Source organism: Erpetoichthys calabaricus, chromosome 15 (assembly GCF_900747795.2).
Source record: "Erpetoichthys calabaricus chromosome 15, fErpCal1.3, whole genome shotgun sequence".
NCBI classification, from domain to species: Eukaryota; Metazoa; Chordata; class Cladistia; order Polypteriformes; family Polypteridae; genus Erpetoichthys; species Erpetoichthys calabaricus.
Window position 1 is genome coordinate 13,399,092 of NC_041408.2, and position 24,491 is coordinate 13,423,582.

General features: G+C 38.5%; 2 protein-coding genes across 9 annotated transcripts in view; one reads left to right on the plus strand and one right to left on the minus strand.

The window, feature by feature from the left end:
• Window positions 1-14,552, plus strand: part of LOC114666072 (solute carrier family 22 member 2-like) — a 31,070-nt gene extending 16,518 nt beyond the window's left edge. For both annotated transcript variants that reach the window (XM_028820809.2, XM_028820810.2), the window contains exons 7-12: window positions 258-361; window positions 3,126-3,340; window positions 5,033-5,141; window positions 6,633-6,745; window positions 9,558-9,657; window positions 11,125-14,552. In XM_028820809.2, coding sequence (XP_028676642.1) covers window positions 258-361; window positions 3,126-3,340; window positions 5,033-5,141; window positions 6,633-6,745; window positions 9,558-9,657; window positions 11,125-11,212 — 729 coding nt within the window. In that variant the 3' untranslated portion in view covers window positions 11,213-14,552. The remainder of the gene's footprint in view (window positions 1-257; window positions 362-3,125; window positions 3,341-5,032; window positions 5,142-6,632; window positions 6,746-9,557; window positions 9,658-11,124) is intronic.
• The window catches only part of cep170aa (centrosomal protein 170Aa), a 115,512-nt gene continuing 104,727 nt past the window's right edge, over window positions 13,707-24,491 (minus strand). For all 7 annotated transcript variants that reach the window (XM_051919111.1, XM_051919110.1, XM_051919114.1 and 4 more), the window contains 3 exons: window positions 22,568-22,661; window positions 20,627-20,678; window positions 13,707-15,949 (listed from right to left, as the gene is read on the minus strand). In XM_051919111.1, the coding sequence (XP_051775071.1) occupies window positions 15,660-15,949; window positions 20,627-20,678; window positions 22,568-22,661 (436 nt within the window). In that variant the 3' untranslated portion in view covers window positions 13,707-15,659. The remainder of the gene's footprint in view (window positions 15,950-20,626; window positions 20,679-22,567; window positions 22,662-24,491) is intronic.

The following is a 24,491-nucleotide window of genomic DNA, read 5'->3' on the forward strand; positions in this document are numbered from 1 at the left end:
CGTTGTTTTTGAATGTGCCCTTTAAATGAAATTGACTTGATTAATAAACTAGCTTGTAAAGTACAAATATAGAACTTTTAATCTACATTTGAAAGTATTTGAACATTTACTTATTTAATATAAATATTCTTACCTTAGGTTTGGTCTAATTTGATAGCCCTGTTGTGCTATCTTTTGGGGGCACCAGCTTGACCTCTTATCTGTCACAAAGACAATCGGATTATAGGAGAGCACTAAATAATTTCTGTGTTTTCCAGAAACTCACTGATGATGAGGCTACTGAAGTTCAGGTGCCATCGTTTCTCGACTTATTCAGAACGCCCAAGATCAGGAGATGCACATTCATCTTGATGTTCAACTGGTAAGCCTGCCTTCATGTAAGATGATGTTCCGCTTTGGGAGTCTGCAGGGTCAGACCAAGTGGCTGGAGCATCACCGGCGTATTTTTATTTATTTATTTATTGCTTGTTTCCCCACCTTGTGACTGCTTGCTTTGTGGTTGAATTAAGAGCTGCTGAAATTGAGGTTGCTTCATAAGACCAGGCAAATGGGGCAAGTTATAGTCCAGAGGGTGCAGCAAAAAAATCTTTTATTAGGGCTGATCTGGTCCGCTGTAATGTCATCCTTGTGCAGTTCTTGAGCTCGTTGCTCATCCTGCCTGAGATGGTAGCAGCAGTGGGACTGAAACTTGGGGCCTTCACATTACAGTGCTGCTATATGGCTGATCACTTTATGTACAGGTGTGCCATTTGGGACGATAGGAAGGTTGACGTTATGTGGCTTACAAAGAAAAATACTTAACACTTTAAAACAACATGTTGGAGAGAAGGCATAAAGCAAACATAACTTACTCACGTAAATAATGTGAAACAAGCTGTGGTACCATTGTGCCCATCTCACACTGACCTGCTTACATTATGGGCTTTTTCTACACCCAGAAGCACCAATAATTAACAGTCAGGGAGACAAATCTTTAGCGCCTGTAGTAGCAGCATTGCCTAAATTAGCATAGAACGCTGGGTAGTGTAGGCACAAATGACCACATCAGTTCACCATTTGTCAAATCTTTTACAACAATTACTTTCCTACTTATTCAACAAACATTGTAAATAACTATTGGTTAAATTGTTTCACTCACCATGCGCCTTTACTTTGAAGCCAAAGTGTTGCCAGACTGGCGACTTTATAGCCACCCATTCGCTCATCTGTGTTTTTCTGTATTAAACACATTACCGTAATCCCTCCTCGATTGCGGGGGTTGCGTTCCAGAATCCCTCGCGAAAGGTGAAAATCCGCGACGTAGAAACCATATGTTTATATGGTTATTTTTATATTGTCATGCTTGGGTCACAGATTTGCGCAGAAACACAGGAGGTTGTAGAGAGACAGGAACGTTATTCAAACACTGCAAACAAACATTTGTCTCTTTTTCAAAAGTTTAAACTGTGCTCCATGACAAGACAGAGATGACAGTTCCGTCTCACAATTAAAAGAATGCAAACATATCTTCCTCTTCAAAGGAGTGCGTGTCAGGAGCACAGAATGTCACATAGATAGAGAAAAGCAAACAAATCAATAGGGCTGTTTGGCTTTTAAGTATGCGAAGCACCGCCGGACAAAGCAGCTGCACGGAAGGGAGCAATGTTTTTTAGAGGAGCGTCCATATCCTCTAGGTCAGTGTGCGAACAGCCCCTCTGCTCACACCCCCTCCGTCAGGAGGAGAGAGAGACAGAGAAAAACAAACAATCAAAAATCAATACGTGCCGTTCAAGCTTTGAAGTATGCGAAGCTCCGTGCGGGAAGCATATCGCTTGACAAAGCCGGAAGGGAGCAATGTGAAGATAATCTTTCAGCATTTTTAGACGAGCGTCCGTATCATCTAGGGGTGCGAACTGCCCCCCTGCTCACACCCCCTCCGTCCGGAGCAGAGAATGTCAGAGCAAGAGAGAGAGAAAAGTAAACAATCAAAAATCAATACGTACTGTTTGATCTTTTAAGTATGCGAAGCACCGTGCAGGAAGCATATCGCTTGACAAAGCAGCCACATGTAAGCCCAGCAAGGATTGTAGCAATGTGAAGGTAATCTTTCAGCGTTTTTTGAAGAGCAGCCGTATCCTCTAGGGGTGCGAACAGCCCCTGCGCTCACAATATATTTGAGGAGTTTCATTTAATACGTAATACGCGCTCTGGTTGGGTAACTTCTCAGCGATCTCCCAATAGCGTCCCTTGTATGAAACCAACTGAGGAAGCATGTACCAGAAATTAAAAGACCCATTGTCCGCAGAAATCCGTAAACCAGCAAAAAATCCGCGATATATATTTAAATATGCTTACATATAAAATCCGCGATAGAGTGAAGCCGCGAAAGTCGAAGTGCGATATAGCGAGGGATTACTGTACAGTATTTTAGTACCTTATTACAGTGGATTTATATTAGCAATGAGGACACCCTGTGGTCAAATTGAAAATGACAGATTCTTACTCAGTTTAAAACTGTGATGCCCTGTGTCATCTATCAATGAAATGTTTAAGGTTGATGGACTGATTGCCCAGAAAATTGTATGCAGTATATCATCCAACCCTTGTTCAGGAATCTATTAGGTTCTGAAACCAAAAAAGAAAGTCGACTATGCTGCCGTTTTGAAATCTTGACAACCTACCGTTGGTGGCAGAGCTAGATCAGTGTACAATGTGAGAGTTCAGGCAAGAGCATTAAGTAACTGGAGGCAACGGGTCCTTCTGGGTGTGACGTGTAGGTAAGTGGAAATGGGCCGTTGCTTTATGACCAAGTTCTTGTAAAGAGAAAAACAAAAGATGCTACTCTTCTGGCTCACAATCTTATTTTATTGGAGAGGTGGTTTGGGGTCCTTTTGAAAATATGATAACAAAACAGAGCTAAATATAAAGTAATTTAGCTGGCTCTTTTGCTGTAACGCAATGCTAAATCAACATAGACATCATTATGCACACATAGCCTGTAGACTGCTCATTCCTCATCCTCTGTGTAGGACACTTTCATTGGCACTTGAGCCTTTATTATCCATCGTTGAATGCCAAGTGGTGTGGTTTGGTGTCCGCTCCATCCAGCGATCCTCTTTACCAATAATGAAGGCTTTCTCTTTTAGGTTTGTTTGTGCCGTGGTCTATCAAGGCTTGATTATGCGCGTTGGAATCCTGGGTGGAAATATCTACATTGACTTCCTGATTTCTGGTGCTGTGGAGTTTCCATCTGCCGTGATAATTCTTCTCACTATAGAGAGAGTGGGAAGGCGCCTTCCATTTGGAATTGCAACTATAACGGCAGGCGTCGCCTGCTTGACGGCTGCTTTCATTCCTGAAGGTAGGAAAATCAACCATGCTGTAGCGGTCTGTGATGTGGTTGTCCACTGGCCCCCCCAAAACAATGAAGGACTAGAAGATGAGCAGGCACTGAGGTCATTTGGACACAGCAGAGGTAGAGGGGCTGGGGTTAGTGCTTTGTGATCTGTTTGACACTCATAGGAGTGGAAGATTTGTTTTTTTAGTAAAGTTAAGGAGTCGAGCAAAACTAAACTTGTATGTCGAATTTGAAAAACTAATCAAACTGATCTCGAAAAGGGGGCTTACCTCATTCTACAATATTACCAAACACTGCAATTCAAATGACTCTAAAGGCTTACTGAAGAATAAAAGGTAATTACTGCACACAATCCCACACTCATTCTTGATTAGTTCATTACTTACATATAATAATTAAGTACATTTATAGAGCACTTTTCTAACCTGCTCAAAGCTCTTTACATAGACAGTGTGGAGCCACTTCAACCACCACCACCACCACCACCAATGTGCAGTGTCCACCTGGACGATGTGACAGCAGCCATTTATGCACCAATACACTCGCCACACGTTAGATACTCGGAGATAATTATCCTATTAGCGAGAGGGGGTGATCAGGATGTCTGAATGATCAGGTTGTGGTGGGAAACCACAATGTTGGGGTGCACCCGACACTTTGACAGGTGCCCAGGGATCATTTATGACCACAGAGAGTCAGGTCCTCGGTTTGAAGTCTCATCTGAAGCACTGTGCCAATTTTACAGCACAGTGTCACCATCACTGCACTTGGACAATGGGATCCAAAAACAGACAACAGCATGTCCCCCTGATGGCCTCACCAACACCTCTTCTAGCAGCAATACCAGGCTTTTTCTAGTTGATCTTCCATCCAAGTACAGGCCAGGACCAAACACACTTAGCTTGTTTAGAAGTGCAACTGGTATGGCTACTGGATTCTAGAGTCATCTATAAAGACTGAGCTTTATTTCAACTTCTCAGGTTGCTCACTGCTGCCTAAAGGGAATATGGTGGGACTCGTGGAACTGGAACAGTACATTAAAATTCCTGCTCATATTAATAAACAGTCCTGAATTTGTATGCTGCATGTGTGGAGTTTCTGCGGTCACCCCGTGTCTGTGTATATTGTGGTTTTCTTCCAAAATTCCAAAAATTGGTGTGTTCAGCAAACTGGTGAATGTAATTAGAAGAGAACCAGGGTTTTTACTCCGTTTGCACCCAAGGCCACCCACAACATCAAACTGGATTAAGTGGATCTGTACATTATGTGGTAGTAACATGTCCAGAGTACAGTGGGATTCTCACTTAGACATCTGACCAGCATACAACACAGCCGCGGTAAATAGTGTCTGACCTCAATATGTGTCTTGTAGGTGCACAAGTGTTATGTCTTCCCCTGTATTTAAATATGGGGCTGAGAAAGAGAACATTAGGCCGTCATTTTAATGGTAAATCCAAAGGACTGCTCAGCTACTGGCCAGCCAGTCTCGTTCATGGTTGGGGTGCCCTCTGGTGACTATTTGGCTTAATTAAACCTGTTTATCACCTGCCATTCAAATCAAACAAGATGCCAGCCAAAGTCGAGGTATGGCAGCACAAGTGGGGAAGTGAGTTCACTTTTAATGGGTCGCAGTAGCTCAGTATGTCACAATTTTTTTCTGTTATTAAAGTGTCACTTTTGTGTTTTACTTTAAAGATTACTACTGGGCTAAAACAGCTGTGGCTTGTATTGGAAGGCTGGGCATCACCATATCATTTGAGTTGGTGTGCTTCGTGAACTCAGAACTCTACCCTACCTTCATAAGGTAAGCAAATCGAAAGAATCAAATCCATGAAAGTTACATACTGTACACCAGAGCAGTGGGCTCGTTTACACTCTATGGTGGTCGCCTCCCAACACTTTGTCTGGCTGACGGCTGAGTACTCTCCATACTAGGCTGAGATTTCCATTACAATACACTGGGATGCTGGCTACTGAACTCTGCAGCTTGTTACAAATTCCCACAAGCCTTTGTGTGAAGATGTGGCATAACGCTATGCTTCCAGGGAGATGCCGGCTTTATTTAAAAGTTATATTTATTTTAATGTGTAATACAATTTATACTTCTTAAATTTAGTTCTTAGAAACCCAAACTACGGTGATTTACTTACCTCTCCTTCTGTTAAATTAGCATGACAACATCAGCGGTACAAGTTTGGTAAATAAACAGAATCCACGTGACCATTTTAAACAGACTGTTTTATTTCAAAATATATTCTAAGAGCTTGTATTAAATAAGGCCTATAATTAACTTGTACAGTACACAAATTTCAGACTTACAGGTCTCAGTTATGCTCCTTACATGACACACACAAGACGAAGTCTAAAAGAAATCGAGTGATTTAAAATGAAGAGATTCAACAAAACATGTGGAAATCACCTAAAGGTCCTTCTGGACTGTCAAGACTATGGTAAAATACATGGCAGAGAACTCTAATGGGGATATGTGTGCCCCCCTCCAAGCATTAGTGGGCCTTCAGCGAGGAATTCGCTCAGGTGACGCTCCCCTATCTGAGCAGCCGCAGGACTCAAACTCGGGGCCTTTTAGACTGCCGCTAGAGGGGCTACAGTTTGAGCCTCACAATGGGGGGGGGGCTCTCTGGCCTGAGCAGCTTCCTAGCTGGAGACTTGGTAGTTTAACAGGACGATACTGTTACAGGACCTGTGTCTAATAACACGGCTGACAAACGCAGATGCAAAGAGGTCCTCCTAATTAATTGGATTACCTCAGAGAACAGATACACAAAAGTCATTTTACTGCAGCCTACTAGAACTGATTGTCAAACCTTTTTTCAGATTTTTACCTTTCAAGAGAAAAACTGCCTGCACTTTAATGAATTATTTTCTTTTTTTGTATGCCACAAACGCTGCCGCCTAGCATTCAGACGTGTCCTGCAGTGTGACGCAGTTTACTTTAGATGGCATAGCCTACAGTGCAGGCCCAGCACCAAAGTATAAATCAGCCTTAAGCTGCAGCTCTTACTCTATTTTGTGGATAGAAAGAAACTCCAGCATCTTTAGCATTAATCAACAGATTAACAAAACAGACACGTCTGCTCCACTGTGGAATGAATGTACTGTCTATCTAAGATAACATAACACTGCCACTCATAAAACTCTACGGCAAATATCCTTGGCCAGGGCACTAGTCCATCACGCACACACACGACCAGTTTAGAATCTCCAGTTAACTTAACCTTCACATTTTTGGAGCTGTACATTTAAAATGTTTTTTTTGTTATTTCTTTCTTTAAAGGAACCTGGGGGTTGCGGTTTGCTCCACTCTGTGTGACATTGGGGGAATGGCTGCACCTTTTATTCTATACAGGCTAGCAAGTATATGGCTGGAGCTTCCACTGGTGGTTTTTGGTGAGTATTGCCTTTTAGCTGACATTCTAATTAATAGTACACTTGACAATTATCACTTGCCAGCTCATTTTGAAACAAGCATCCATTTTCTGAACTTCAGCCTTCCAGAGCTCTAAGCCTTTATATCAGTGTATCCCAAACTCAGTCCTGGGGACCCCCTGTGGCTGCAGGTTTTTGTTCCAACCAGCTTCATAATCGGTGACAACACCTGATAACACTGAGCTCATTTAATTAGCTGGGATTTTTTCTCTTATTCTACATTCAGGAAAGCACAGCAGCATGATTTTTACAGTTATAAGACATTTACAAATATTTCTGCTTTTGCTACAGATTTAAATGCTTAACTCTCTTTTGTTAATTTCATTCTATTTTGCCCTTTCTCTGTGCAGTTTTCCCCCCTTCGTTGTTTCTTATTAATGACAGTTAAAAACGAGCAGAGCAGACACCCAGGCAAACAACACCAAATAATCAAAGGCTGCAACTACTTTAGCGTCAGACCCACTAATTAGTAAAAAAAAAAAAAAAGATTTATTAAACAATTAGAACACCTGGAAAAGTAAAATGAAAATATTGTTAAAAAGAAAAACAAAATACATTATTCCCATATAACTGCTTGGTACATTTATATAAATATATATACGGTATATATTAAAAAAAATATGAAAAATCCTGCCACAAGACTTTTTGGAAGATTTTTTCAAGTCCCGTGAGTTCAGACTTTGGCCATGAGATTGTTTCAAGTCACGCCCTCCTCTCAACCACATTCAACCACGCGCACGGTCCTCTCACCTCTCATAAATTTTTACGTTTTCCTCACTTTAAGTTTCCAATTAAAGAAGACGTATTGTGTCCAAATCTTATTGAAGAATTTCATCACAATGGGTTATCAACAGTAAAAAGGAGTACATGGGTAATCCTAGCACAAAGAAATGATGAAGTCAAACAAATTAATGCCAAAAATGTCTATCGGTTACATGGCAAATTGGTTAAATGCGTATCAATAGACTCTGCTGAAACAGTTGGTGATGATCATGCGGAAGATGAAAACATCAACTTACAATATAACATATCTACAACCGTTAACACCGTCCGGTCTTCCTCTGCCTGAATTACTGTAGATAGAAGGATGTATCCAACAAAGGTAATGTAGTACATCTCCCGCGGATAACAGACAACAAAGGAGATCTGGATATGCCATTCATATTAAAATGTTCCGTTACAGTAGCTTTTGCAAAGACAATTTACAAATCTCAAAGCCAAACATTCAAAAAAGTCATTTTATTTAATAGAGAGAAAGAAACAAAATTCAATCATGGGCAGTTATACGTTGTGTTGTCACGATGAAAGTCCAAACACAGAATCAAAATTCAATGCGATATTGACGAAAATGTAATTCAAAGAATTGTTTTTACTGAAGATTTACAGTAAAAGTGTAACTTTAAAGAGTTTTTGCGTGTTAATTTCAAAGCCAACAAAACGAAATCGTATTACGCAACGAATAACTCTAACACAACATGAAACATAATTTGCTTTCAAATTATTACGTTTTACAATTTTTTAATATGGTAATATGGTAATGTAAAATAGTAAATTGTACATCTGCATCCCCATACGTGAGCGGCAGAACTGCAAATAAGCGTAGCGCAGGCACGGGTTGGCGAGCAAAGTGAGCAGGGGGCAAAGCCCCCTAGTGTGTATATATATATATTACCATACTTAGTTTTCTGATTTCTATATTGTTCCCAAAACACAGTACTTGGTAAATAACAATTCACTTAATTATTCTAGAAGTCCAATTAAACACAGATGCTGCTTGGAACAAAAACCAGCAGCCACAGGGGGTCCCCAGGACCAGGTTTGAGAAGCAGTGCTCTATACAATACTAAATTGTAGTGAATTGCGGTCACAGTGACCTGGAGTCTGTGTTGTCTATAGATAATGACTTCTACACATTTGCACTTGAGTACACACAAATCTGTGAGTAGGAATTAGTGAAACGGTTTACTCACTCAGAATGGCTCAGTGGTAATGCTGCTGCCTCACAATGAGAAGACCAAAGTTCACATCCTGGCTGCTTTCTGTATGGAGTTGTCTGGTTCTCGTCATTTTCACTTGGATTTCCTCCAGGTGTTCTGTTTTATTCACACAGTCCAATGACATGTATGTTTGGGGGACTGGCCCTAGTATGTGTTCACAATGCGACAGACTGGGGCTCAGCCCATGGATTTCAACAGATGCTTGCTGGGATAGACTCCAGCTGCCCTGCAATACTACCCTGGATAAATGGATTAGGAAGATTGATGGATTATTTTACTCTTAAAAATTTTAATTAAGAATGAAAGCTGATCTAACATTTAAAAAACAAAATTTCCTTATGCTTATCAGTTGTCCTTCCCGGGATGGCATTAGTGGAGCTTGAACTCAGTACCTTTCTAGTTTTATTATTTTTTTGCATATTTTGCAATATTATTTTATTATTAATATTTATATTAATAATAATAATGAATAATATTTTTTGTTTATCATTTGCAGTAAGGAGACTGTGGAAGATTGTGGGTTCGCTTCCGAGTTCCTCCCTGTGTGGATAGCGCTTTGAGTACTGAGAAAAGCGCTATATAAATGTAATGAATTATTATTATTTATTATGCACTCTAGTTTTAACAAAATTGGCTTTTGCAAGATTTCGGGCCCAGCCGTTTCCTTTGTGTACAGTTTCTTCTCGCTCTGCGCCCTCAGCTGGCTCCAGTCCTAGAGCTTTGTTTCAGTGCTCCAAATGTGTGATACTTTTTTTTTCTTCATCTATCAATTCCAGGTGTACTTTGTGTTACTGCTGGTGCTTTGGACTTTTTGTTGCCAGAAACAAAAGGCAAAAAATTGCCTGAGACCATCGATGACATTGAACAGCCAACAAAGTAAGTTATTTTAGATATCTTCAACACAAGCCCATTAAAAATGACCAGAAAAGCCTAGCATCTGGAAAAATGTCTTTTCAGATCAAAACTGGTCTAATTTATATTTTTATGTGCATAACAACCATAAAAGAACTAAGATAGACTCTGGGTTTTGAACAATGAAATGCTGTACTGTACGTGTTTTCCAAACTTTAAAACCACAAGAAACGCTAAGTGGTATTAAAAGATTTTTGGCTCTACCAAGTTTTTAAATAAATGCTTTTGCTTTATGAACAATGGTCTAGGATCTCTCTCTAAAACCTGGACACTTGTAATGTCTATGCCAACTCCTTTCACCTCCATCCCTCAGACTGATCCCTTCTTTTTCCCCCAATGAACGCCTCCCTTTCTTTACAATTGTAAACTCTGCTTAGAACTGCTTAAATGGTGTTATTTTGGGCACTCTCACACCCACCTTAAAAGCACGGAAGCCCAAGTAATTTTAGTCAAGGTTACAGAACTAACAGGACTCTAGCTTTAGGCCTGTCCAGACAGTATACTTGCATGCACAGCTGGTGTAAGGATCCACATCCTAAATGGTGCTATAGAGGCATGGATCCCAGAAGTGATTACCCTACAATTTTACCAGCATGTTTTGTCTACTTCTTAAGTGTAACAATAAGTAAGATTCTTTATTCGCTTTTTGAGCACAGAATTGTATATTGGAGAACCTAAAAGAGGCAGAGCAGCTGCTGTTCTTTTTCTGAATGAAACCTCCTTTTGGCACAAGTGCTGACAGGTTGACTACCTGTTGGCCTGAGGAGTTCTGTCTGTGACATCTGAAGCCCTTTCCAGTGTTGAACCTTCTGTTGGAGGAGTCACTTAGCACACAATCCTCATTTTTTCCTCAGGAAGTTTTAGTCAAAACCAAGAGTCAGTTCAAATCAAACTAGAATCAGTTGTCTGTGTCCCAAAGACATCATCATGCGACAGGGTCTAGTTAGTGCCTCTATATGACAGCCTGGTGTGTGCCCTGCTAGTGGCAGTCATCCATGTAATGGACATAGAAAATACACTGGATTACAAAATGGATCAGTCAATTTTTGTAATATAACAGATACATAAAAAAAAATAATTACATTATATATCCAATCAAAATAGGAATTTGTCCCTGACTGGGTGAGGACTGCATTTGGAAAGTTTGTCCTGCTGTGGATTTGCTGTAGCAGTTGTGTCAAAGTGAAATCCTAATAAATTACCATATCACCCTATGTTCATCTGAACTGGAAGCGCCCAATAACAAGCCACGCATGCTGAACTGGTCATGCATTAAAAACAGGAAAACAGTCTTGTTACAGCAAGCAAGTTCTTTCATTTCAGTCAAGTGTTGCTTTTCATTAAATGGTGACATACTTTACAGCACAGAGAATACACAACATTTTCATAATTTACTTTTTCTATCCTCCCAATTCCTTTCTTTTCTTGCAGGATTAAAGACATTCATCTTAACAACCTTCACCCAACATCACCTTTACCTTCAGATGCTTCACAGAACAAAAAACAGCCAGCGGTGTGAACTGGAAGCCCCATGATGAGCCCTACCAATGCTCATTATAGTCTTCTGTTTGAAGACTGCAGCCGCGCTTTTTAAATTGCAGGCTGCCCTGGTGTGCTATGGACAAGTATGAACAGCTAGTGTAGCTGTGTTTGTTACAAGTGTAAAGCAAACCTTACCTCAGTGTTCCTATTGAGGGTTACTTGGAAAAACAAAACATTAATTTTGTATTAAGATGTGAACGTTACAGAGAGCAGTTTGAAGTTCATTCTTCTGCATATCACAGACTCCTGAGCTGTTAGTAGTGCATACAGCCCATGGTGGCTGGAGGGAAATGATTTTTAGTTTTACAGCTAGAAGAGTGAAGGGGAGACTGAGGTGATGAATACCACGTTAATCTGTTTTCTGTGAGTTTATGTATGTGATTCAAAATGCACTTCAACATACTACTGAGAGCAGAGCTACAAGAATAAAGAACAGCAAGCCCAAAACAGCCCAAGTAAGACTTTTCCTAAACAGACTTGTCAATAATCACCTTCCTCTTTTGAGAGACAGTAAAAGTCAGTTTAGAAATCAGATATATTTTATGACAGAAGAGGCAACCACTTTGACACTTATAGAAGTGAGTATCAAGTCAATACAGAAATAATCATATTTTGTGAACCACAGTTAAGCACAAAGAATGTATATTAACATTTTAAAATTAAAACTTACCACTTCTACAGTGCTTAACTGTTTTCATCTTGAAAAGGCAAAAGTGTAAAGTAAGCATTTCTGACAGATGTTTATGGACACCAGTGGGGTGTAAAATATTTATCATTAGGTGGCCATGCTGTTTCACTTATTAATTTTCAGTACAGAATAGTCCTTTAAAGTCAAAGAATGTTGTTAGTCCTGTCTCACAAAGCATTAAAACTGTGTTTCTTGATGCTCTTAAAAGAGTCTGTTATGCTTCTTTTTAGCTGAGGTGACCTCAACGCTTAGAAATTTGTTTGACATACATTTTTGAAATGCATGTACTGTAAGGGAGCTACAGGTGCAGAAAAGGCTTCCTCCTGGACATAAGATGAAGACCTAAGTAGTAATTACCTTAAAGGCCAGTAAGAGCTTAACTCATTCATGATAACATGAAACTACACTAGAATAATAAGTGTTTACAGTCCAAAACAATCATTTCAGTCACATGTAAAAATGTTACCTGGTCACTGTTCCAAGCAGAAGTTACAAATGGCATAATTTTTTTCAGTAAATGTTAATTTTTGTATAGAAAAATTAAAACCTGTAAATATAAGAAACATTTGAATGTTGATAAAATATACAGGAAGTCAGATTTTCACAATGGAGGCCGTTTAACTTGGTAAGTAAGAGTAAAGATATAGATTTTAACACATATGGGAAATCTTAAAACAAATGAGAATCCAGGACCACTATTGTTTTTCTAACACCATAAAGTGTGTACAGGACGTAGGAAGGAGAATCTGCAAACTCACAAGAAGAACAGCAGGTCTGCTGAAAAACAATGGAGGTGCCAAAATGACATTGAAAAAAAGTGTATAATGTGACATGATACAAAATAAAGGCTTTACTGAACAGACAGATTAAGTGTCCATCTGTATGGCTGCTGTTTGAAGTAAGCACCCTCCATTAACATGTCGGCTTCAGGGCTATTGGCACTCATTACAGGGCCTGTTCATTAACAACCTGTGATATGTTCATTTTGGCCTACAGGGTTTCACTGCTCTTTATCATTAAAACTGTTGTTAGAGACTTGTGGCATGCCAGTTTTTTTTGACAAACGTGTTCTACCCAGCGTTGTGGGTCTTTAGAGAAAGTATAAGGTAATAACTGAAGATAGTAACACCATTACTCTAAAAACACTTGATTGTTGATTAAGGAAAAGTATACTTTCTTAAATGGATAGCTATGTTTTGCTAAACTTAAAAACTCTTAAAGTAAAACAAAAATGTGGTTCAGGTCCACAATGAAGACACAGCTAGTGGCCTGCTCAGTTTGGGACTGCACCACACATCCCACACTTTTCAAATTTTATACAGTATATAATACTTTATATACAAAAACTATACAGACCCATACATTATATTAAATGTCAATTTTACAAAACCAGGTTTCGCTTCAGAAACATTTTATTTAAAATTAAATGGGAAATGCAAATATCAAAATAACATAAATGAAGTATAACAAAAATAAATAAAAGTTAACGTTCTTTATAAAACAAAATGCAAAACACTGATAACAAAAAACAGACGTGTAAACAACTTGCACAAACCAAGCTCTTAAATATCTTTTTTGTCATTTTACCTTTAATGCTCTTCACCAGGTAATTCTAAACTTTGCTACAATCCAGTGGAGCGGACAGTGTTGTCAGTTGAGGCACCTGTGTTCAGTTTGATGAGCAAATACGCACAATAATTAAGATTGTACTTGGTTTGGTTTTGAAATATATATATATTAAATAAAAAAAACAAAAAAAAAAAAAACAAACAATTTTTTTAAATTAAAAGTAAAAACAAAGGAGACAGCCCCCAGCAGGCTGAACGTTGACCCAGGAATGCAAACATAACCATTACTGCATTAGATAGATAAGTAAATGTTTCAGCCCATTTTTTAAAATTCCATCATTACAATAATGGGCACTTAGTGGCAAAAGGTCATTTTAAACTGAAGACAGACAAAACTGTTTTGGTACCTATTCATAGTATTGCTTGAATCTCTAAATATATAGTTGCATTTCTTGTAATACTTACTAGTCTTTGTTACACAGAAAAGGCCCATAAACCTTAACAATTATAGAAGGCAGTAGTAAGACTAATAAAGGAAATGTTTCAATACAGAACATAATTATTTTTTTTCTTCTTCTACATGAACAAATTCCAATATGAAGCGTACATTTTCAAGGAAGGATAATGAACAATAGAGGCATTTTAAACTCCTCAAATCTATTGTACTCTGTGACCATTAAACTTTGGCAGCTATTTCTTCCATTGGTGATTTTTCATAAACAAAATGTTAGTTCACCTGACATTTTCAGACCAAATGAAGACTTGTACCTTCTTTTGTAGAGTATGTTAAAGAATATTTGCAGAACAGTAACATCATTACACAGTTGACCAGTTTTCAATCGCCCTGAAACCCTCTATAACAGCAGGATCATCCACCACATGTACTCTGTTAATGGGTAAGTAACTCACCAGGGAGAAAACAAGATTTCTATTAGCTGTAACATTACATTTGTGGCTCCAGGTCTGATTTTAGTGCAAATATTAAAACAGTGGTGATGGATTTAGTTGGAAACACTGGTGTGCTTTTTTTCTATTTAAATAAAATACATATAAAAATTAAACATTGTTTTGTAAAGTCTTTAATTACCAGAAATAAATATGTTGTATTTTGTAATAGGCAATCACAATAATGGGAACTATTTATATCCACTAAAATCCTGGTCATTCCCATTAACTTATTTAACAAGTAATGCTTAATGTGTTTCACCACAAGGACCCTCCCAACCCCCCTCCCAAGAAGAAATAACTCAAATGAGTGGAATCACAAGTCAGAGTTTTTCACAACGGCGTAAGTACTTGTATGGAACATAAACAATGTCCATTTCTGTTTGTACAAAACAAATCCTTAAATAGGATACATATTTGCATTTACTGGATTGGTTGTAGTAAAAGGACTAATAAAAAATCCCAACTAATCCAGTAATGAGTTATACACAGTTAACCATTTCTTCCGATGGTTAAGTATTCCTATACATTATGTTGATGATGTCCTATAAACACCAAAGGACTTGTGCCTTAATAGAATCCTAAGACTCATGGCACATATTAAAGTGAACATATGACACCTTATGAATGAAAAGAAGTGGCTAACTTCAAATAGTATCAAAATGATTCTATCTGTGGAAGATGGAAATAAAATTTAATTGAGGATGGAATTAAATATCTGCTATTCATCTGGACTGAACAGTAGGGACTTGGATTTTACAGTGATATTAGTATATCTACAGTACAAATCGTTATAACTAACTATACACAAAAACTGTTACTAGTTAGGGTTGTTTTCATGGTTGTGTTTCATAAACATGTTGCTTCAGGAGTATACTCCACACCCTGTTGAAATGATCCAGCATATGGGTTAACTGGCAGTATCAGGAAGATTTTTGGAGTTATGCCCAAGTTAGTGTTTCAAGGATTATATTCTAAACCGTTCACATAGTGACCCTGATAACAATTTAACAGGCAAGAAGATTTCACTTTTTGTTTATAAAATGATCATGCAATGAGTTATATTCTCCCTAAAGTAGACTTATTTTAAGATGACTACAAAGTGCTCTGTTTTATTCAGCAAAAATATGTTGTTAAAGGCTTAAAAAATAAACAAGGACATGAAAGTGAGCATTCACGCTGTTCTTATTTTCACTTAACTGTAATTTCTCCCATCTGTTCTGTCACTTATGTACTAGAGATTCGTCTCCCTCTCCGTTGGGATTAAACTTGTTGAAGCGTAGACTAAATTCCCGCTCAGATTCAATGCTTTCAAATTGAGAGGAAGCAGACACATTTGGGCAGCGCTCCGAATGCAACTCTGGATGGCCCTGTGCCAAGGCAGGCGTAGATGGAGATGATCTTGCTCCTTGAGAAACTGAACTAGATCTTGACTTTTGTAGCACAGGACTGGTTAATCCTAAACTGCTCAATGCATCTAGGGTGCCATCAGGGTCAATCATAACGTTGATCACTTTTGAAAGAACATAAAGACATAATTACATAGTAAGAAAGAGTAAAGCAGGAGTGAAAAAAGCTAATCAAGTTTAAACATTATTTCAATATCAAATAGAAATGATGCATAGATTTTATAGACAAGAGGATCCAAGCTATCTTTTCTTAAATCATACTTTTATTATAAACTAGCAAAATACCCACGCTTCGCAGCAGAGAAGTAGTGTGTTAAAGAGGTTATGAAAAAAAAAGGAAACATTTTAAAAATAACGTAACATGATTGTCAATGTAATTGTGTTGTCATTGTTATGAGTGTTGCTGTGTTTTATATATATAAAATACACACATCCACATATCAACATATATATATACACATATATACACACACACACGCTTTATGGGTGATGATTGTTTTACTCTTTTTATCTTTATTTTATTTTATTGTAGAATCAACTCCTATCTGCGCACAGCAGGGCAGCCGTGGGCGGATGCGTATGGTGTATTCACTCCATGTTATCGTGCATTGTGCTGTCAGTGGTATTTTGATAAAAGAAGCGTATAAATTATTAAACAGTAAAACATTAACATTTAAGAAGTAAAGTTACATGAAGTACTACTGCAGTGCCTTCGGGTATACCTCATTTTTTGTTTGCCCATTACATGCTTAAATGTATACATTTTTTGGTGCACCTACCCGAGAACACGTGACATATAACCGAGCGTGGGAGAAGCATGGATTTTAAACACGCGTTGAGTTCATCTGCAGGTCTCCCTCGTGGAATAACTGGTAATGTTTGACTAAAATCTACAGCGAGTAAAACGACATTACCTCCTATTTTTTTTTTTACGATCTCTGAGATCTTGCTTTTTTCGGTTCAAGGCTTCATAAGCTCTTTTATGTTGTATGGTGTACTTATCCCAAACCATCATCTTTGAATGTTGCAAGACTTTCGCCTTGTATGTAGATCGGGGTAATTACATTCATTGCATTCCTAGTCTGAATCACAATCTGATTGTATGGGTGGTTACCTGGCACTGTAGGGTTGCCACCCGTCCTTTAAAATACGGAATCGTGCCGCGTTTGAGAATGAAATTGCGCGTCCCGTTTTGAATCAATACTGGACGGGATTTATCACGTATTTTTATCATTTTTTTTTTAAAGCAGCGTCTCATACAAATCATCCCACACGCATTTTATGAAGATGCCTCCTTTCCTACTTTGGATTGGGTAATGCTTGATGTCATCGTTAGTTTGATTGCTGTTTTTAACTGTCCAGTGAGGAGGGCGTGTCTTTTAAGTATAGTCTGCAAAGTGTTGGCACTGAGATGTGGCGTCAGCGCAATAGTTGAAGCCCCTAACGTTGCGGTCAGCAAGTCGGCTAACATCCGCCATGTGCCGTCTTTCAGTTGCGAGAAGCAGATCATAGAATGGTTGAAACTGTTGCCCCTAACGTTGCACCACGGCGTGTGGTTCGTTTATACCTCGTGTCTTCTCATTAAACTTTTATCTCGCGAATATGTTATTGCAATCCGCAGCGGGAGCGTTTCTATAAACTTAATTGAAACTTACGTTTTACACCGTGCTTTGTTTCCCTTATGAACATGCTTGTACGCTTAACTCGCTCCGTTCTCAATTGTTTAATTTTTTGCTGTTCGCTGTTTGCGGCTGTTCCTCCATTTCCCCCTACTTCGTTCTTTTATCTCGCGAATATGTTATTGCAATCCTTAACGGGAGCGTTTCAATAAACTGATTGAAAATAGTTTTGCATTTACCTTTTTAGTAAAAGGCGAGCTTTTAAGCCTGACAAATCACCCCGTAAATGCACACGTTTAATTGGACATGTGTTAATATGTATGGTTACACAGTATTAAAATACAGTGAACAACGTCAGTTACCTTTCTTCCCGCGTTTGATAAAAGGTGAGCTTTTAAGCCTGAGAAATCACCCTGTAAATGCACACGTTTAATTGCACATGTGTTAATATGTATGCTTACACAGTATTAAAAGACAGTCAAAAATTAACGTCATTTACCTTCGTTCCCGTGTGTGACTCGTGCTGTAAATGTCTTCCTTGTTTTTAGTTCATGTGATTACGTAGGAGGCGTGATGACGCGATACGTGACTCCGCCTCCTCCATTACAGTGTATGGACAAAAAATATGTTCCAGTTATGACCATTACGCTTTGAATTTCGAAATTAAACCTGCCTAACTTTTGTAAGTAAGCTGTAAGGAATGAGCCTGCCAAATTTCAGCCTTCCACCTACACGGGTAGTTGGAGAATTAGTGATGAGTGAGTCAGTCAGTCAGTCAGTCAGTGAGGGCTTTGCCTTTTATTATTATAGATTAATTATATACTATTGAGCCGATACTGAAAATAGTGGGTATTTTTTGTTTTTTTTTAAGTGTCATGGAACTTCAGATATACAGACATTACTGCATGCATATACAGTTAGGTCCATAAATATTTGGACAGAGACAACTTTTTTCTCATTTTGGTTCTGTACATTACCACAATGAATTTTAAAAGAAACAACTCAGATGCAGTTGAAGTGCAGACTTTCAGCTTTAATTCAGTGGGGTGAACAAAACGATTGCATAAAAATGTGAGGCAACTAAAGCATTTTTGTAACACAAACCCTTCATTTCAAGGGCTCAAAAATAATTGGACAATTGACTCAAAGGCTATTTCATGGGCAGGTGTGGGCAAGTCTGTCATTATGTCATTATCAATGAAGCAGATAAAACGTGTGGTGCTTGCATGTGGAAGATTTTGCTGTGAACAGACAACATGCGGTCAAAGGAGCTCTCCATGCAGGTGAAAGAAGCCATCCTTAAGCTGCGAAAACAGAAAAAACCCATCCAAGAAATTGCTACAATATTACGAGTGGCAAAATCTACAGTTTGGTACATCCTGAGAAAGAAAGCAAGCACTGGTGAACTCAGCAACGCAAAAAGACCTGGACGTCCACAGAAGACAAGTGGATGATCGCAGAATCATTTCCATGGTGAAGAGAAACCCCTTCACAACAGCCAATCAAGTGAACAACACTCTCCAGGGGGTCGGCGTATCGATATTCAAGTCTACCATAAAGAGAAGACTGCATGAAAGTAAATACAGAGGGTGCACTGCAAGGTGCCAGCCACTCATAAGCCTCAAGAACTGAAAGGCTAGATTGGACTTTGCTAAAGAACATCTAAAAAAGCCAGCACAGTTCTGGAAAAACATTCTTTGGACAGATGAAACCAAGATCAACCTCTACCAGAATGATGGCAAGAAAAAAGTATGGAGAAGGCATGGAACAGCTCATTATCCAAAGCATAGCACATCATCTGTAAAACACGGTGGAGGCAGTGTGATGGCTTGGGCGTGCATGGCTGCCAGTGGCACTGGGACACTAGTATTTATTGATGATGTGACACAGGACAGAAGCAGCCGAATGAATTCTGAGGAGTTCAGAGACATACTGTCTGCTCAAATCCAGCTAAATACAGCAGTCCAATTGATTCATGATACAGATGGACAATGACCCAAAACATACAGCCAAAGCAACCCAGGAGTTTATTAAAGCAAAGAAGTGGAAAATTCTTGAATGGCCAAGTCAGTCACCTGATCTTAACCCAACTGAGCAGGCATTTCACTTGTTGAAGACTAAACTTCAGACAGAAAGGCCCACAAACAAACAGCAACTGAAAGCCGCTGCAGTAAAGGCCTGGCAGAGCATTAAAAAGGAGGAAACCCAACATCTGGTGATGTCCAGGAGTTCAAGACTTCAGGCTGTCATTGCCAGCAAAGGGTTTTCAACCAAGTATTAGAAATGAACATTTTATTTCCAGTTATGTAATTTGTCCAATTACTTTTGAGCCCCTGAAATGAAGGGATTGTGTTCAAAAAATGCTTTAGTTGCCTCACATTTTTATGCAATCGTTTTGTTCACCCCACTGAATTAAAGCTGAAAGTCTGCACTTCAACTGCATCTGAGTTGTTTCATTTAAAATTCGTTGTGGTAATGTACAGAAGCAAAATTAGAAAAACGTTGTCCCTGTCCAAATATTTATGGACCTAACTGTATATACATACATACTTGATTATTATCTAATGTGTTTTCAATATACAATTAGCTGCTCAAATAATTCTGTATTGTAGTTTTATTTTCCTTTTTACTTATTTTCCCATACTGTATGCAAGTTTTTTTCCTGTTTGTACCACCACTGTTTAAAGGCTATGCAAGTTAAGATTATGTAAGCAGGATGCAAATTCGGGTTTTCTGAATAAACATGTGGGACAAGAATTTCAGAACCTCACCCAATTTTGAAATTTTACATTAAGCACTAAAGGTGCTACAACTTAAATTATGTTTTTATATAACTGTATACTCAAAATTTCTTCCTATAATACTGCAACGAGAATGATCTGCATTGCAAATTGTTTTTATCTTATTAACTTTATTTAACAGAAAACAGTACATTCTTGAGTAGGATACGCTTGTTTCAAAGACAAGCTACATGTGTAACATACTGCATGCTCCGTAGACTTCAGGGAGTAAGGCGCACTAGTTCAGTGCACTGTTGCAGAGCAACTCCTACAGAGGAATTATCATTCAACATACTTGACGGATAATTTTAAAAATGCATAAATGATAAATTTAAAAATGTTACACCTATTAGAAAGTATAACCAAATTGCACCAACATTACCTTGCAGTTGTTTTTCAACTCTTTTCAGTTCCTGTAATATTGAAGAAATTTCCTAGATAAAGAGAGAAAATAAATATAAATTAGAAAAAATATTTTAACTGTGTAACAGAAACCTTTGACCAATGACACATTATCTATGAACATTTTGCTTAAGTAAACCACTTTGTATTGTGTATTTACCTAGATATCCTTATTTTGGATAAATACTAACCATGTAATGAAAACACGGTTCCACAAATGTTAAATGACTTATCTCATTAGGTATCATTCATCTGTTTACTGCAGCTACCTCACAGCACCTTTATTCAGAGCATATGATCAATGTATAGTACACAACAGCTACAAATATCTTTATAAAGTTTTAGATGTAGCAATGATCAATGATCTAAGCTCAAACAATATTCAGTATGTCACTGTGGTCTGTGTATTTAATACGGCTTGCAATCACATGCACAACTTGCTTATGAAATATTATTCTTTTAAATACGTATATTTCATGGGCCCTGCCATGTGAAGCACAGAACGTTCTGTGGTCCAGAGGTTTGTAATAAAAATGTCGATGGCTGGGTGTTGTGTTTTTTTTTTTTTAGTGAGGGGGTTGATTGGGTTATGAAGTTCCCAGTTAAACACAGATTTATTTCTATTATCAAGATAATATTTTCTTAAAGCTATAGACGTCATTACCACACCTCGGCAAATGGACACCAGACACGAGAGACCATAAAAATCTCTCAGCTGCCTTCCACCCTCCAAATTTCTGTACATTCCAACAGAACATGGAGAAGATAATGGCTAGGCTGTTAATAGTGACTCACTTAACTGAGACGACATGAAAGAGCACGAGCATCCTAACTAATGTATCTGTACTCATCCCGCTGAATTCCAATGAGCAGATCTTGGTGTGGATTGCACAATGCATGATTATTTAATACAAGCTAAGTGTAAAAATTATTATCTGTGTTGTGATTACTTTTCTGTTGTTATTCTGTAGCTTTGGGGCAGCACTGTAAGTGGAACTACCCCTCCATAGTATGTTTCACAACACTGAACCTGGTCCAGGTGTGGAGTTAATACTTTCCTTCTGTACACGCACCTTATGTTGTCAGCTACAATTTCAGTACAAGACTTCTTGCATTGTAAAATACAGAATGAAAAACATATTGGAACATTTGCCTTTTTTCTGTGTAGTTTGCTCCATTAATTAAATCATATTAATGACAACCATGACTGTGGCAAACAATGCCTAATGCTGAAAGACTGCAGCTACGCTAGCAATGTGCTCATTAGAAAATAATTTAATTAGGTACTTTGAAAAGCAGAATGAAAATCATGATCATGATAAAAATCTAAAAACCAAACTTGACAGCTTGCTTAATTAATTAACAGTCCAATTAAAATCAAGTCGATTGGGACAAAATTTGCAGTCACATGTGGTCCCCGGGACTAAGACTTCAGATGTAATACATAATTACCTAAAAGAAAAATACCTGCATCTCCTGCAATTATCTAAAAACAGATTACTGTCAATTTATTGGTGAACACCAAGAAAAGCAAATTAAAACAAGAAACTGAAGTCTAATTATTACACACTATAATAAATAAAATTAATTGCAGTGTCTAAACTCACAGGCACCGTTGTAGAACATATGGATATTTTTAATTTTTCATTCTACATAGTACTATAATCATATGGATGCCAAGATATGAAAAAATGGAACATAGATCCATCATTATGAATATTGAATAGTTCAATTTTTTATTAAGGAATTAGTGAAAAGTCAAGCAAAATGACCCCTTTTATTGGCGAACTAAAAAGATTACAATATGGAAGCTTTCGAGGCAACTCAGGCCCCTTCTTCAGGCAAAATGTAATCAGGAATGTAATTAAGGAATTAAAAATTTGCTTCATAGGAACTTGGAACAAAGTGCACAGTCTCTTACCCTGTTAGAGGTTTTCAAAAGTGGCACATCACTTTCAGCGTGTAATTTATTTTCAATCTCTTCCCAATTTCTGTCCTTGTCCTTAAACAATATTCTGAAGAAAAAAATAAAATGCCATTATAAAATAAACGAAAATAAATACTCACTGCGTTACTCTGTTTCTAGCAAATGAGAAGATTAGATTAAAATACTTTACTATAACTTTACTACAAAAAGGAGAAAGTATCAACTGAGTAGGGAGGAATGGAGATGTATAGAGATCCTAAATGTAGCTGTGTGAGCATACTTATGAACATACAGTAAATGTAACATAGAATGTTAAAAGTGAATTTGTTCTTTTAACTAGCTGATACAAATTTAAATTCATGGTTATTTTATAAGATATAATAGGTATTCATATCCATCAGTTGCTCCTAATACAGTGCATCCGGAAAGTATTCACAGCGCATCACTTTTTCCACATTTTGTTCTGTTCCAGCCTTATTCCAAAATGGATTAAATTCATTTTTTTCCTCAGAATTCCACACACAACACCCCATAATGACAACGTGAAAAAAGTTTACTTGAGGTTTTTGCAAATTTATTAAAAATAAAAAAATTAAGAAAGCTTATGTACATAAGTATTCACAGCCTTTGCCGTGAAGCTCGAAATTGAGCTCAGGTGCATCCTGTTTCCCCTGATCATCCTTGAGATGTTTCTGCAGCTTCATTGGACATGACATGATTTGGAAAGGCACACACCTGTCTATATAAGGTCCCACAGTTGACAGTTCATGTCAGAGCACAAACCAAGCATGAAGTCAAAGGAATTATCTGTAGACCTCCGAGACAGGATTGTCTCGAGGCACAAAACTGGCGAAGGTTACAGAAAAATTTCTGCTGCTTTGAAGGTCCCAATGAGCACAGTGGCCTCCGTCATCCGTAAGTGGAAGAAGTTTGAAACCACCAGGACTCTTCCTAGAGCTGGCCGGCTATCTAAACTGAGCGATCGGGGGAGAAGGGCCTTAGTCAGGGAGGTGACCAAGAACCCGATGGTCACTCTGTCAGAGCTCTAGAGGTCCTCTGTGGAGAGAGGAGAACCTTCCAGAAGGACAACCATCTCTGCAGCAATCCACCAATCAGGCCTGTATGGTAGAGTGGCCAGACCGATGCCACTCCTTAGTAAAAGGCACATGGCAGCCAACCTGCAGTTTGCCAAAAGGCACCTGAAGGACTCTCAAACCATGAGAAAGAAAATTCTCTGGTCTGATGAGACAAAGATTGAACTCTTTGGCGCGAATACCAGGTGTCACGTTTGGAGGAGACCAGGCACCGCTCATCACCAGGCCAATACCATCCCTACAGTGAAGCATGGTGGTGGCAGCATCATGCTGTGGGGATGTTTTTCAGCGGCAGGAACTGGGATACTAGTCAGGATAAAGGGAAAGATGACTGCAGCAACGTACAGAGACATCTTGGATGAAAACCTGCTCCAGAGCGCTCTTGACCTCAGACTGGGGCAACGGTTCATCTTTCAGCAGGACAACGACCCTAAGCACACAGCCAAGATATCAAAGGAGTGGCTTCAGGACAACTCTGTGAGTGTCCTTGAGTGGCCCAGTCAGAGCCCAGACTTGAATCCCATTGAACATCTCTGGAGAGATCTTAAAATGGCTGTGCAGCGACACTTCCCATCCAACCTGATGGAGCTTGAGAGGTGCTGCAAAGAGGAATGGGCGAAACTGGCCAAGGATAGGTGTGCCAAGCTTGTGGCATCATATTCAAAAAGACTTGAGGCTGGAATTTCTGCCAAAGGTGCATCGACAAAGTATTGAGCAAAGGCTGTGAATACTTATGTACATGGGATTTCTCAGTTTTGTTATTTTTAATAAATTTGCAAAAACCTCAAGTAAACTTTTTCACATTGTCATTATGGGGTGTTGTG